This window comes from Nuphar pumila, chromosome 4 (genome assembly GCF_984573655.1).
Source record: "Nuphar pumila chromosome 4, dmNupPumi1.hap1.1, whole genome shotgun sequence".
Lineage (NCBI taxonomy): Eukaryota > Viridiplantae > Streptophyta > Magnoliopsida > Nymphaeales > Nymphaeaceae > Nuphar > Nuphar pumila.
Window position 1 is genome coordinate 127834919 of NC_143252.1, and position 14569 is coordinate 127849487.

Consider the following 14569-nt stretch of genomic DNA (forward strand, 5'->3'; position numbering starts at 1 on the left):
TGGTCGCTTAATATCAATACTCTACAGATTGCACTTCATGCAGATCTGCATGATCTACTGAACGTGGACGCACCCGGTCTGAATTGATCAAGACTGTGATCTGTGAATCATGCTGGAAAAATGTGATGTTGTAGATCTAGTAGATAAAAAACATGATTTAAAAATCACATTGAGTAGAGTAAAACATGAACAACATGATCACGCGGAACTGGATCCCATAAAAAAATGACGTAGATTGGTTCTGCGAGTTCCACAAAGCCTAAACCGATTTCTGCACACCAGACATACGTGATCTGTGAATCACGCGAGTCTGCATGATTTGTTGATCACGTTGATCAGAAAAATGGATATGGCATGATGTCAAAATCACGTTGTTTAACGTCTGATCAAGATTTACATAAAGTCATTGGTTCACTCTGACCTCTTATCATTTCGCAAAAAAAACAAGCCAACCTACGTGAATGAACAGATCACGCAGGTCTGTTCACAAGCCTAAAAATTTCTTTAATGCGTATTCTCTAAAAAAAAATAGAATATTGACTAAAAAAACTATCCTAGATGCAACGAAACCGTAGAAAATAAAATATGATGTATGCAATGCTAAAACACTATTTTATGCATTTGACGAGACAAAATAAATCTAACTAAATACGTAAAAGTAAAGAAATAGGGGAGAAGAAGCATACCTCGCATCCGCTTCCGACGGAGGGGTTGAGAAAAGAGCGGTCCTTCTATGAGATTGCACATGTATCTTGCACTCTGATGACGAGGAAAAGAAGCAGCCGTCGAGAGAAGGGAAGGGAAAGAAAGGAAGAAGAGAAGGAGGAAGAAGAAGAGAGGGAAACTGGCTAGGGAAGAGAGAGAAGGAGGAGAGAGAGAGAGCAAGGGGCATGAACCATGGAGAAAGACGCCCCCCTCTCTTTGTTTAATAATTGTTATACTAAAAAAATTAGGTTAGAAAGAATATTTTCTAAAGACTACGTACATTTATGAAATTCTTAAAACTACCTTTTTTAAAACTTATTTCCAAAAGAAGGGCTTTTAGAATAAATCATTTCTCAAAAACCACTCAGGTGAGATTCATTTTGTGTGATTTTTTCTCTTTTTTTGAATTTGAGTAATGCCCTGGAAAAGTTGATAACCATGGGTGTTTATTCTATTTTTGGGATGAATCATGCACATAAACGTATATCTAATATATATAAAATTATGCATGATCAAATTCTCCCATGCTTATTGTTTGCTAGTCCTCGAGCAAACTGACTCTTAGCAAAAATGAAACAACACATGCAGAACAACCTAACTCACTTTCATAAGAATCATGATTGTATTTAGCGTATGCAACAAGCCCTTTAAACACATGGGTTACCCTAGAGGACGAGTAAGGTCTCGTGAGGGTTTACAGTGATGCTACCCGTAAACATCTATGTCATGTATACATCAGAATTCAAATTCAAAAAAATATTAGGTAGTTAAGAAGTTCATCTAAGCAAACATTTCATGCAATTATATTTTCACAACATATTTAGAGTTTTCACATGCCACCACAGAAAAAAAAACTTTTTCTTTACCTTTCTAAAAATCATAATTATTTATGCTTTATTCTCAGAAATCAAGTACACTCATGTCATTACTTATTTATCCTCACTTATATGTTTTCTGCACAGTTTTTCATGATTCTTTCTAAGCACTAAAACTTTTTCAATAAGCACTTGTGATGTTTTATTTATTTATTTATTTTTTACTTTTCTTTTTCAGTTGAGCACTATATTAATTTTCAGGTTTTCGTGACCCATGTAATGAGCTTTAGGTCAGTGACTCCCAGGCCAGACGATACAGAGTATCCCTCAGACTTAATTGCTTGAGTCACTAGGTCTTCTATTTTTATAGTTTTATGTATAATTTTCTTCTTGTCATGTGTAATGTCAACATCTCTTAGGCTCTCTATAAGGTCCATGTAATGGGCTTTTGGGCGGGTAGCTCTCAAATCAGATGACTTTAGGGCACCACTTGTAAACACCCCTCAGGCTCTACTTGCTTGAACCAAATAGGCCACAGATATTGACTTAGACAAAGAAGTGGTTTCCTTTGTTGTTCTTTTCAACATAAGAATCAAACACTGGAACTTGTGTTTGAGCCTAGCTACTAGGGAACAACGAAAACATCAAATGACTAAATGTAGGCTCATTTTCTCTTTTAAGCTCTCATTCTTGATGTTTTTTATTTGCTTATTTTTTCAAACATAAAGTTGTGCATATTCATATTCGTAATTTAAAACAAACTCTTACATTCATCTACCATTCGTTCTTTGAAATTCGCATAAATGACCACGGTTTCTAGATTAGTATCAGAAAATTTTTTTGTAGGGCTTAAAAAATTTCTAAAATGTTGGATCATGTAATATATTCATATAAGCTCAAACTTATTTCTTAAAAGCCTAATTTTTATGAGTTTTTATCAGAATAAATACATGGACAGAAAAAATTTATGCGCAAACTATACCCTCCCCCATGCTTGAATGACATTGTTCTTATTGGCACTCCCCCATGCTTATATGCAACTAAATAAATGCACACTAGAAAATGATGATGGTACAGCCGTGAGTAACATGTATTTGATTTTGAACCTGATAGAGTTCAAGGGGCCTCTCGTCACTCAGGAGGTTTGGTGGTTGTGGTTATCCTTAAATATCTAGGGATTGAACCCAACTACTATAGTAGAAGATACATTCGAACTGGCCTGGTAGGGTTATCCCAGTATGAGTTCTACCACTTTATCATGGATAGGGTCAACAAGCCTCTAGGGTATCTAAAATACATAGAATAATCAACCCCCAGAACGTCGCGTTGATGTTTAGACAAAACTTCTCTCGTGTATCAGGGGGTGAATCACTAATATCAAAACAATGCATTAGTTCTAGGTTCAGCGATGTATGAATGTATGAATGAATGGATGTTGTTTTGTCAAGTCCTGCATAACCTTGAGAAAGGTGTCATGATTGATAATACTACTGGACCGATAAGGCAAAGACCCATGTTGTATCCGCACGACTAAGCTAAGTTCGAGGAGCTCACGCTTGGATTCGTGGGATACAAATGTGCCAGGTATTGGAGACTTGAGTTTGACATTCCAAATGAGGCCCTGAAGAGGTCTTCGTTAAGTCATGGAGACTTGAGCGAGATATTCAAATCACAGCCCTGAAGAGGTCTACGTTAAGTCATGGAGACTTGAGCGCAATGTTCAATCATAGGCCTGATGAGGTTCTCGCGATATACGCTAAGTCGTGGAGACTTAAGCATCATTGTTGCGAATTGTAACCTTGAGCGGTTTGTGCATTTCCTTGAGTTGATTGAATGTGTAGATGAATGCTTGTTTACCAGACCAACAGTGGTTCTGACCCTGTTTAATGATGATTTCGGGTGTTGAATCTGCGTTGCGATATGCAGAGCAAGGTCGCATCGAGTTTCAGAGTTTCTCCGGACAGTGTTGTATTGTTTTCTTTATAAGACCAAATACTGCTTTTTCAAGCAGTGGTGTTTGTAATAAACAAGTAGTTTTGATAAATAGAACACCTTGGTGATCAATGAGTGCTTGGCAACATACCTGTGACTTGCCCGAAGTTTTTTAAAATTAATAACTCATTATCGTCTATTTTTGCTGCTAAAACCTTTTCTAAATTCCGCTGCAAAGAAAAAAAAAATCATGAAAAATTCAACTTAACTTTGTTGTGGAAATCTAGGGTGTTACATCTCGAGTGAAAATGTCTCACCCTCTCCCTTCTTACCTCCTACTCAATCCTAAGGTTGACTAGTCAAACTAAATCTTAATTATGGTTTTTATTTAATTTTATTCAAATTAAATTATTAATTCTTGTGGATAATGAAATCTTACATTAATTATGGACTTTATCTAAAAGGTCCAGGATCCAATATAAGATCCACTTCTATGCTCCAATGTGCCATCCTAATCCATTTAATTAATTAAATACTATTAATTAATTATTTATTAAATAAATTAGCATTAAAATTACTATTAATTAAATTGCCCGACCACTTATCGGCCTGATGTAACCTAAATGATACATCTTTCAGCTTAATTTAAATCCGAAAAATCATTTTTCTTTCACTTAAAAAAAAAATATGAACGGGTCCACGTAGGTCAAATTGTAGTATATCCAAATCTAAATTTGAATATTGGACATTAAATTCGAAGCCAAACCCTAACATGAGCTAAGTCCCATGTAGTAGAGCTGTTTTGATCTAAATTTTACTTGCTGGACCGAAATCCAAAGAAAATCTGCTAAGGTCCAAATCCAATACATTTGGGTATTCTTTTAAAATCCGTATTCTAGAATGTTGTGATAGATTTAGATCGGGGGTGACACTGAATCTGATCGATTTGCACCCGCAGTTGTATTGGAGAGAGAGGCCGCAAAATCTGAAAAAAAAAAGGTAAATTGGCCTCAACTGATTTTCAGCCAGGGAGAGAGTATCATAACATCGCATTTCGTTAATGACTAAAGAAGTTGACACTTGATTATGGAGAGCGGATCAGGTCAGGACCACATTACTGTCAGGGTGGTTCCTCAGGAGCACATCTGAAACACAAGCCTTTTCGATTTAGTTTCAGCTGTACACTCAGTATGCCATTCATCTAGAACATCAATGCTTCTGAAAAAAATTGTGAAACCCATTTAAAATATAAACAATACAATATTAGTGTTTCATATGAAGGGCATCAGAAGGACCCCTGATGGCATTCAGGATTAGCTCTGATGGTCTGACCTGATTCGATTTGGTAATTATGCATTCACAATCTATCACCACGATGGTTATCCATGTGGTCAGCGGGGTCCCGTGTCAGGACCCGAACGGACTGGTGTTGGTGTGGCTGCAGGGGTGCTGGGCCATCAATGGGGCGCGGGAACGGAGGAGGCTACGAGCAGCGCGCCCTGGTGAGCGTGGGCCTGGCTTCAGCGTCAGCGGCGGTGGCGGAGAGTGCGACCTTCCCCATTGACATCACCAAGACGAGGATGCAGCTCCTTCGCTCCTCCGGTCCGTCCCAACCTCGGGCGGGCGCGCTCCACGTGTTGTCGGAGATCGTGAGGCTGGAGGGTCCACTCGGCCTCTACCGGGGGTGGTCCCCCGCCGTGGTCCGCCACCTCCTCTACACCCCCATCCGGATCGTCACCTACGAGCGCCTCAGGGATTCCCCCCTCCACAAAGCCCTCGCCGGAGGCATCTCCGGCGTCGTAGGCCAGGTTTTTCATTCCCTCCTCCTCTCTTTCATTCTTGTTTTCCCTTTGAGAGCTGATTTTCGATGCTTTCAGTTTTGTTCAGACAGAGTGACCATTTCTCCCTCTTTTTCTTTGGTCTTTTGGATTAGCTGGATTCTAAATTCCATTGAAATTGGATTTTTCTACATCATTGAATTCTAGAACTTGGACCGCCAGATAAGTTGGATGTGGAATGATTCCTTTGCAGTGTCCAGGATTTTGAGTTCTAGCCTTGATCGTCTCAGAGTTTAAAAATCTGAAAAACGAAGAAATTGGACATTTTCCAAAATTTCTGGGGAAGCAGGTATTGGGTCTCAATTTTGTAAGTGAGACGATGGGGCCGTGGATGGTTGGCAATTCACGGTGTGGACTTGTGGTAAGTGGGTGATGAGTGGAGTATATTTCCTGCAATATGGGCAATGGTTTTACACATGATCTACTGGGTGAGTTGCGGCAACGGTTGCAGCTTGCGGGCATTATGGATCTACCAAATGCCACGAACATGATCTCGTGCGTGTGTAAATACAACTCAATCCAGAAGTTGATGGACATGTGGGGAATCGCAAATGTATATTAGGACACAATAGGTCCAAAAGCCCTTAGAATATCTCTCTCCCCCCCCCCCCCCCCCCTCTCTCTCTCAGGGGTTGTCTCCGAGAACCAATTGTTATGCATTCTAACCTGAAGATTGATGCTAATTTAGTTTCATATGTTCTGGCTGCTAGGCTTCATTATGGGTTGGGAGACAGGCTGCACAAGCGCCCATATATTTGAGAAAAGTTTGGCCTTGTGGTAATCCAATTGATTGCAGGCAAGGCGTGCCTTTTTTTTCCCTTCTCTTGTATGAGCTGGGGATTGTTTGCTAAATTGAAGAATCACATGAAAGTGATCTCCACTAGTGTAAAAAGCTATGACAATTTCCTGGCTGTGAAATTCTTATATGCTTTTCAAAATCCTTAGATTACCTGGATTTGTACTAGGAAAACTTTGGGGAATTCAGTAAATATGATTAAGGATTTAAATTTTTTTTGAAAGAAGTAAAGGATTTAAGTTATAGATCAGTATATCACAATGCACAAAAGGATGGAAAAATAATTAAATTCCAATAATAATAGAAGTATAAAGCAAATAAAGTTCCAAGCAGGTTGAATTTATCATGAGATAATAAGCGAACTTTCACTATAATTAAATCCATCAAATAAAACCACGATAAGTTCATTATATCTAAATCCTATTGTAGTACCATCAACTTAATTAACATTGCTATAGTAAGATGATATTTTGAAAAATGGCTAGAGATATTGTCACCATGATCAGATTTGTCATTCTCCTTTTTTTCCTTTGTCGAATAATCTAATGATTGACTATTATTTGGATCGGTCATTTTCTGAATACTATAAGATGTCATGGTTTTAATCATAGATACTGTTTATTGTTGTGGTCGTTTCCCAGCTGCACTGGAGAATGACTTATTGCACTCAGCGAACTATTACTGAATTTGCTAATCGTACACCTAATAAATCAAGTTTTTGAAAAAACCATGAACCATGGAACCATAGCCATAGCAGAGAACTGACATAACTAATGTCATGGACATGCTACAAGAAGTAGATTTTATTTGAAGTTGGAATGGTTTGCTGGTTCTTATATTTGCTTCCTAATTCTTAATCTCAATGCTCACAGATCTTTGTTCTTTAACTCTAGTTGTTGTTGTTAAAATATATGTAATTCATATATATATATATATATATAATACCCGATAGGGGTATTTCTGTCATTTCACAAGTACCCGATAGGGGTACTTGTTTTTCTTAGTTTATTTTTCTCTTTATTTTTTGTAAAATGTATTTTTTATTTTTTTGTTTTTTGCTCACTAAAAAGGGGCCCCACCATGTAGTCGATGGGGCCTCCAACGGTCACATTAGTGACCGTTGGGGGCTCCCAACGACTACATGGGGAGCCCCCTAGGTGGCTCTCCTTTTAAGGCCTCTTGGCCCTCTCCCTCTCCTTCTCTTGTGTATAAATAGGGGTGCTCCCCTCTTGTATTTCTTACTCTTGAGAGCTCTCTCTCTTTCAATAAGAGGCATTTATATTTTTATGTTGTGTTGTCTCTTGTGGGTTTGGGTATTAGCCCCTCTTTGTTTGTTCATTAGTAGATGTTGTAAGTGCCTAGTGCACTCTTTGCTTTTCCGCATATTTCATTACATGGTATCAGAGCCTTGTGTATGCTCTTCTTTTTAATATAGCTAGTGGTGTAGCTATATTTGTTTTTTTGTTTCTCTCTCCTTGATATTCTCTTGTAAGTGGTTGTTATGGAAGGAGAACAAAAGATTGATCTCTCCTTCAAGCTCAATGGTTCCAACTACATGATGTGGGCCGCCGCCATGGAAAACAACCTCAAAGGGAAAAAGCTTTGGGGATACGTTATAGGCACCATTCCGGAACCACAACTCCAACTAACTAAGATGGAAGGCGATCAAGAAAAAGCTCTCGAAGGAGATGCTCGCATAAAGGCCATTGAAGATCACCAATCTAAAATAGAAGATTGGGAGAGTAAGCATGCCAAGATTCTTGCTTGGTTCATGAATAATGTGGAGCTCAAGATTTGCGCCAACATTGCCAAATTTAGGATGGCAAATGAAGCATGGTTCTTCATGAAAGGTATGTTTACACAAAAAGACCTTGCTTGTCAATTCTTTCTTCAAGAAAAAATCCGGACTATCAAGCAAGGAGAAATGAGTGTTAGGGATTACTTTAGCACTCTTGGCCCTCTATGGGATGAGCTATCCTTACTAGAACCAAAATGGGTTTCTAGTATAGATGTGGAATTAAGGAGAGAACAAATGGAAAAAGAACACTTTTTCCAATTTTTACATGGGCTTAGGCCCGAATATGAACAAGTGAGATCCTCCCTCCTACATAGATCAAAGCCTCTTCCCTTGGAAGATGCCATAGCCGAAATATGCCAAGAAGAAACCCGTCTTGGCATGATTAAAGGAGGAAATGATGTCTTGGCCGTATCCAAACTCGGCAACCATATGAAAACCTACAAACCTCCACATTTTGGAAGACAAAATAACTATAATGGCAACTATAGAAAAGCCATTTGCCATCATTGTCAAGAACCGGGTCATATAAGACCTAATTGCCCTAAGTTGAATGAAGCATCAAAAAATAAAGTTGCTTCCGTCGAAGAAGCTACTCAAAAGAAAGAGGAAGCAATCAAAGGAACGAACTCTTTTTCTCTTGCTCAACTATCGGAGGCACTACAAACTCTACTCAAGATTCCATCAACTTCGGGTGCCGCCGTAGCTTCCTCCTCTCCTCCAGGTATGTCGTCTTGGATCCTTGACTCTGGAGCTTCCTTTCATATGACCCCCCTTGAAAATGAGCTTTCCGATTTATGTAATAACTTTAAAAACTCCTATGTTTCAACTGCCGATGGTACATCTTTACAAGTTAAAAGTCTTGGAACCTTAAACTTTTCAAAAGACTTCTTTGTGCCAAACGTGAGAGTTGTACCTCAACTTAATTTAAATCTCCTCTCTGTTGCTCAAATATGCGATCATGGATGTAAAATCTCCTTCTCAACTAAGGATTGCTCTATACAGGATCTCTGGTCCGGGAAGCTGATTGGGCAAGGCCATAGAAGGGGAGATCTCTATTACATGAGCAACTTGAAACTCCCCATTAACTCTTTTTGTAACCATGTCCAAGATAAAAATATTGATATTTGGCATCAAAGACTTGGACATCAAAGTTTCTCAAAAATGTACTCCTTTCCATTTGAAAAGAAATTTTGTAATGAGAAACATTTTGTTTGCAAGAATTGTATTTTTGGCAAAATGAAATCTACTCCTTTTCCAAACCGGACTTTTGTATCCAAAAGACCTTTTGAGTTAGTCCATTCGGACGTTTGGGGCCCTTCCCCCGTCATGTCTAAAGGAGGGTACTCCTATTATGTCACTTTCATCGATGACTATACTAGATATGTATGGATCTACTTTCTCAATTTAAAATCCGAAGTCTTTGAGTTTTTTAAAAAATTTCATATGATAGTTAAAAATCAATTTTCAAGTAATATCTCTACTCTTAGATCCGATTCGGGTGGAGAATATTTATCAAATGAATTTCAAAACTATTTAGAAGTAAATGGGATTTGTCATCAAAGATCGTGTCTTAGGACTCCTCAACAAAACGGCTTGGCCGAAAGAAAGCATAGACATATCATGGAAACCACTAGGACACTCCTTATTTCCAAAGAAATTCCAAAGAATTTTTGGGCCGAAGCGGCCTTAACCTCAACTTATTTAATAAGTAGAATGATATCTTCATCCTTACAAAATACATCTCCATACGAAAAACTATTTGAAAGAACACCTGACTTCAATAGATTAAGAGTGTTTGGATGTAAATGTTTTGTCCTTACTCATAAACGGGACAAATTATCTCCTAAAGCTATTGAATGTGTCTTCTTGGGTTATGGAGAAAATCAAAAGGGTTTTAGATGTTTTGACTTGAAAAATAACAAACTCTATGTATCCAAAGATGTAACATTTTTGGAAAATGAAAATGGTTTTGTGAAAACTAAAGATATTGACGAAAGTGAATATACTTTTTTATTTGATCTTCTATCTCAAGAAGATGAGACTCCTCAAGAAGAGGAAATCTCTAATGAGTCTTTGAATGACCTAGAGGAAATCCCTCTTGATAATGCTGTAGATGAGAATAATAGACCAATCCAAACATATGTTAGGCGTGGTCAACAAACTCAGATAAGTGCCTTAGAAAAATACTCTCAAGGATCCGACATTGAAGAAACATCTTTAAGGAGATCCAGTCGGATCTCCAATCCTCCAAATAGGTTTGTTTCCTATGAGTCCCTAACTCCTAGATATAGAGCATGTCTAATTGCATTACATTCATTTCATGAACCTTCACACTATAATGAGGCCAAAAATATTCCCCAATGGGTTGAAGCCATGAACTTAGAGCTTAGTGCCCTTGAAAAAGCAAAAACTTGGGAAATAACTTCGTTACCCACTGGAAAGAAATCAATAGGATGTAGATGGGTCTTCAAAATTAAAACCAAGAGTCATGGTTCATTAGAACGTTATAAAGCACGATTAGTAGCTAAAGGATATGCTCAGGAATATGGTATAGATTATGAAGAAACCTTCGCACCTGTTGCTAGAATGACTAGTGTTAGGACTCTTATTGCTATTGCGTCTGTAAAGAAATGGCCTATCTATCAACTTGATGTTAAGAATGCATTTCTTAATGGCGAATTAAATGAAGAAGTTTACATGGATCCCCCACCAGGAGTATGTATTGGTAAAAATAAAATTTTTAAACTTAAAAAGGCATTATATGGTTTAAAACAAGCTCCAAAGGCTTGGCATGATAGATTTAGTAATGTAATGACAAGTTTAAATTTTCGTTCATGTTATACTGACACTGCTTTGTTTGTGAAAAGTGCAGGGTTTTCTGTAGTTATTTTACTACTTTATGTTGATGATATGATCATCACAGGAAGTGATGAGCAAGGCATTAATGATATTAAAAAGGTTTTGAAAGAAAATTTTGATATGTCTGACCTTGGTTTCTTAAGATATTTTTTAGGAATTGAAGTGGCGTACTCTCCTCGAGGGTACATTCTCTCTCAGATGAAACTTGCTGCTGACATCTGTTCCAAATCGGGTATCTCCGATGACAAGAAGACAGAAACCCCAGAAGTCATCAATGCAAAATTAAGGTTGGAAGATGGAACACCTCTCGAGGATCCTACTCCCTACCGGCAACTTGTTGGGTCTCTAACCTACCTATCCATCACACGGCCAGACATTGCTCATGCCGTCCACTCTGTCAGTCAGTTTCAACATGCACCTACAACCGTGCACATGAGTGCAGTCTTAAGGATTGTCAGATATATCAAAAATACCATAATTAAGGGAGTTTTTCTTTCTTCTGCCTCGTCACTTGATTTAATTGCTTATACTGATGCAGATTGGGGAGGAAATCCCAATGACCGTGTCTCAACTACCGGTTTTTGTGTTTTCTTAGGTGACTCTATGATTTCGTGGAGATGCAAGAAGCAACACAAAGTATCATTGTCCTCGACGGAAGCAGAATATCGTGCTATGGCCACTACAACCATGGAACTTGTGTGGCTAAGAAGCCTCCTCAGTGATATGGGCATTGTCATCTCTACTCCTTCGAAGATGTGTTGTGACAACAAAAGCGCAATCTATATTGCAAGCAATCACACCTTCCATGAGCGTACTAAACATATTGAGATGGACTGCCATTACGTTCGGGATGAATACCTAAGAGGAACTATAGCACTACCTTACGTCACATCAGAGTACCAGTTGGCGGACTTCTTCACTAAGGCTCTTGCGGCTCCTCGGTTTTTGTTTCTCCTTAACAAGCTTTCGGTTATATCCCCGTAAAGCTTGAGGGAGGGTGTTAAAATATATGTAATTCATATATATATATATATATATATATATATATATATATATAATACCCGATAGGGGTATTTCTGTCATTTCACAAGTACCCGATAGGGGTACTTGTTTTTCTTAGTTTATTTTTCTCTTTATTTTTTGTAAAATGTATTTTTTATTTTTTTGTTTTTTGCTCACTAAAAAGGGGCCCCACCATGTAGTCGATGGGGAGCCCCCTAGGTGGCTCTCCTCTTAAGGCCTCTTGGCCCTCTCCCTCTCCTTCTCTTGTGTATAAATAGGGGTACTCCCCTCTTGTATTTCTTACTCTTGAGAGCTCTCTCTCTTTCAATAAGAGGCATTTATATTTTTATGTTGTGTTGTCTCTTGTGGGTTTGGGTATTAGCCCCTCTTTGTTTGTTCATTAGTAGATGTTGTAAGTGCCTAGTGCACTCTTTGCTTTTCCGCATATTTCATTACAGTTGTAATCTGTAATCCTGTGAATTTTTGCTGAATCAAATAACTGGACCCATGTTTGGATTTTTCATTCTTCAGATGGTAGAAAACAGTATACTGCTGTATGTGCGCTAATACTTACTAACATACTCATAATTGTATGAGAATTTTGCCTTCCTTTGATAACTAACTGTCTAAAATTAATGGATATATATGTAGAGGGTCTGCTTGGTTTCTGAGTTCATTCACTAATTAAGGGTTGTGGTAGTTTTAGCAACCTTATCTAGGGGAACATCATTGTATTAGAGTGAGGTACTTGAATTAAAGTCTCCTGTTGCAAATCTTGTTCCTACAAGCAAAACCTTGAGAAATGGATGTCCATATAGATTCTTACAAATTTAGGATGGTCGAAATTTTTACTGATTTTGATTATCCAATTTTTTTTTTACTGATTTTGTGTATCAGTAATGCAAATAATTCTACAAGTTCAGCCACCAGTGGTATAGGGTTCAATTGCCAATGATGCCAACTCGGATAGCTTACTTCTAACATACTTTTTAGCTTGATGAGAGTATTCTCTTCTGTTCAGATGTTAGAAATCAAGTCACATCGAATCAAGAATATGCATTTGGATGCTGTCTAAGACTAGTCCTCCAGATGTCGGTGGAGGTGATTTTCTATGTATCCTCCCTATTTTCTCACTATTGACATTTGCAATTATTTGATCCTTGGAAGCCTTTGCTTTTGCAATATCACATACTAATCTTTCTTTAATAATTCATCCAAGTGGTTGTTGGAAATGGAAAAAATGTGTAATTTGCTAGTACCACATGTTAGTCTCTGATCATTGCTGTTACTGAAATGACTCAATTTTTCTCAACATTATTATTATTATTATTTTGGCCCTTCTCTTGGAATTCTTTTATAGGTTGTGCTACAGTTGTAAAATTATTTGTTGACTGCAGGTAGTTGCAAGCCCTGCTGATCTAGTCAAGGTGAGGATGCAGGCCGATGGTCGGCTTGTTAGCCAAGGCCTTCAACCTAGGTACACTGGGATCGTAGATGCCTTTTATAGGATTGTCAAAATGGAAGGTTTGCAGGGACTTTGGAGAGGGGTTTATCCAAATGTTCAGAGGGCTTTTTTGGTGAACATGGGAGAACTGGCATCGTATGACCATGCAAAACATTTCATTGTAAGCAATAGCATTTGTAACGACAACATATATGCTCATACATTGGCATCTGTTACATCGGGCCTCTTGTCTACTTTGTTGAGTTGTCCTGCTGATGTGGTCAAAACCAGAATGATGAATCAGGTTATGAGCAAAGAAAATAGTATAGTTTACAAGAATTCTTATGATTGTCTAAAGAAGACTATTAGAAATGAAGGCCTAATAGCGTTATGGAAGGGTTTCTTTCCTACGTGGGCTAGACTTGGTCCTTGGCAATTTGTTTTCTGGGTTTCTTATGAAAAATTCAGAAGTGTAGCAGGCCTTTCTCCTTTTTAGTTAATGGTTACTCGGTTAGTGTCCTTTTCCAAGCATCCATTTTTTTGGTCTTTCTGAATTTTTTTGCAGAATCTGGGAAACTGAAAAATGAATTGATTTTGTCTACTCTCTCTCTCTCTCTCTCTCTCTCTCTCTCTCTCTCTCTCTCTCTCTCTCTCTCTCTCTCTCTCTCTCTTATACTGCAGACCTGACACATGATACAATAATATTAACTGAGGACAATCCTCTGAGGTACGTGATTTGATCAGTCATTTATTGGTGGAGTTGATCTTAGTTATTGTTGCTATCTTTGGCTTAATGCATTGTAACTTGCAATGTTGATGGAATTTGCTAGTGCAGGTGGTGTTGATGGCTCATTTTATTATAGAGTTGTTCTTAATTGCATTTCGCCTTTGGATTAATGCCAAACGCACGGATTGTAATGCACATCTTAGATGGGATCTGGTAATGCAGAAAGTTGTGTCATATGAGTTCACTGATGCTTGTCATTGTACAAGTCATCATCGTTGTTGTCCTCAAGTAACACTGTGCCTGTGGTATGTCGTGTCCCTCATCTTAGATGGCTTTCTACAAGATAACATTTAACCTGTTTACCCCGACAACTTTGGGGAGTAGAAGACAATGTTTATTAGTTATATGTAATTTTTCTGACCACCTATGAGGTGTATCTCTTGAAAAGATGCCCTACTAAAAAGTTCTTTTTTGATGACTCTATAAGAAACATGTAGTAGTTCTAAGCCAATTGGTAACTATCGGAAGATTTTTTTTTCGTGTTGAATATCAAAAGTTAACCAAGTTATAGACGATAAAATCAAAAAATGCGTTTTTTATTGGTTACTGTAAAAACTTTAAAGCTTATTAGTTTTATGACCAAGAAAATTAAA

At 37.9% G+C, this 14569-nt stretch overlaps 1 protein-coding gene across 2 annotated transcripts; it reads left to right on the forward strand.

Moving 5' to 3' along the window:
- Positions 1 to 4871: 4871 nt before the first annotated feature.
- Positions 4872 to 14339, forward strand: UCP3 (Mitochondrial substrate carrier family protein). Of its 2 annotated transcripts, XR_016431624.1 has the most exons (4): positions 4872 to 5260; positions 13143 to 13699; positions 13871 to 13916; positions 14025 to 14339. XR_016431624.1 is itself a non-coding variant. In XM_090004614.1 (2 exons), exons 1-2 carry the CDS (start codon positions 4913 to 4915, stop codon positions 13683 to 13685), a joined length of 891 nt encoding a protein of 296 aa, XP_089860740.1. In that variant the 5' UTR covers positions 4872 to 4912; the 3' UTR covers positions 13686 to 13720. The 2 variants fall into 2 exon arrangements, 1 of the variants encoding a protein (XP_089860740.1); XM_090004614.1 differs by lacking the exons at positions 13871 to 13916; positions 14025 to 14339 and having other exon boundaries at positions 13143 to 13720.
- The last annotated feature ends 230 nt before the right edge of the window (positions 14340 to 14569 follow it).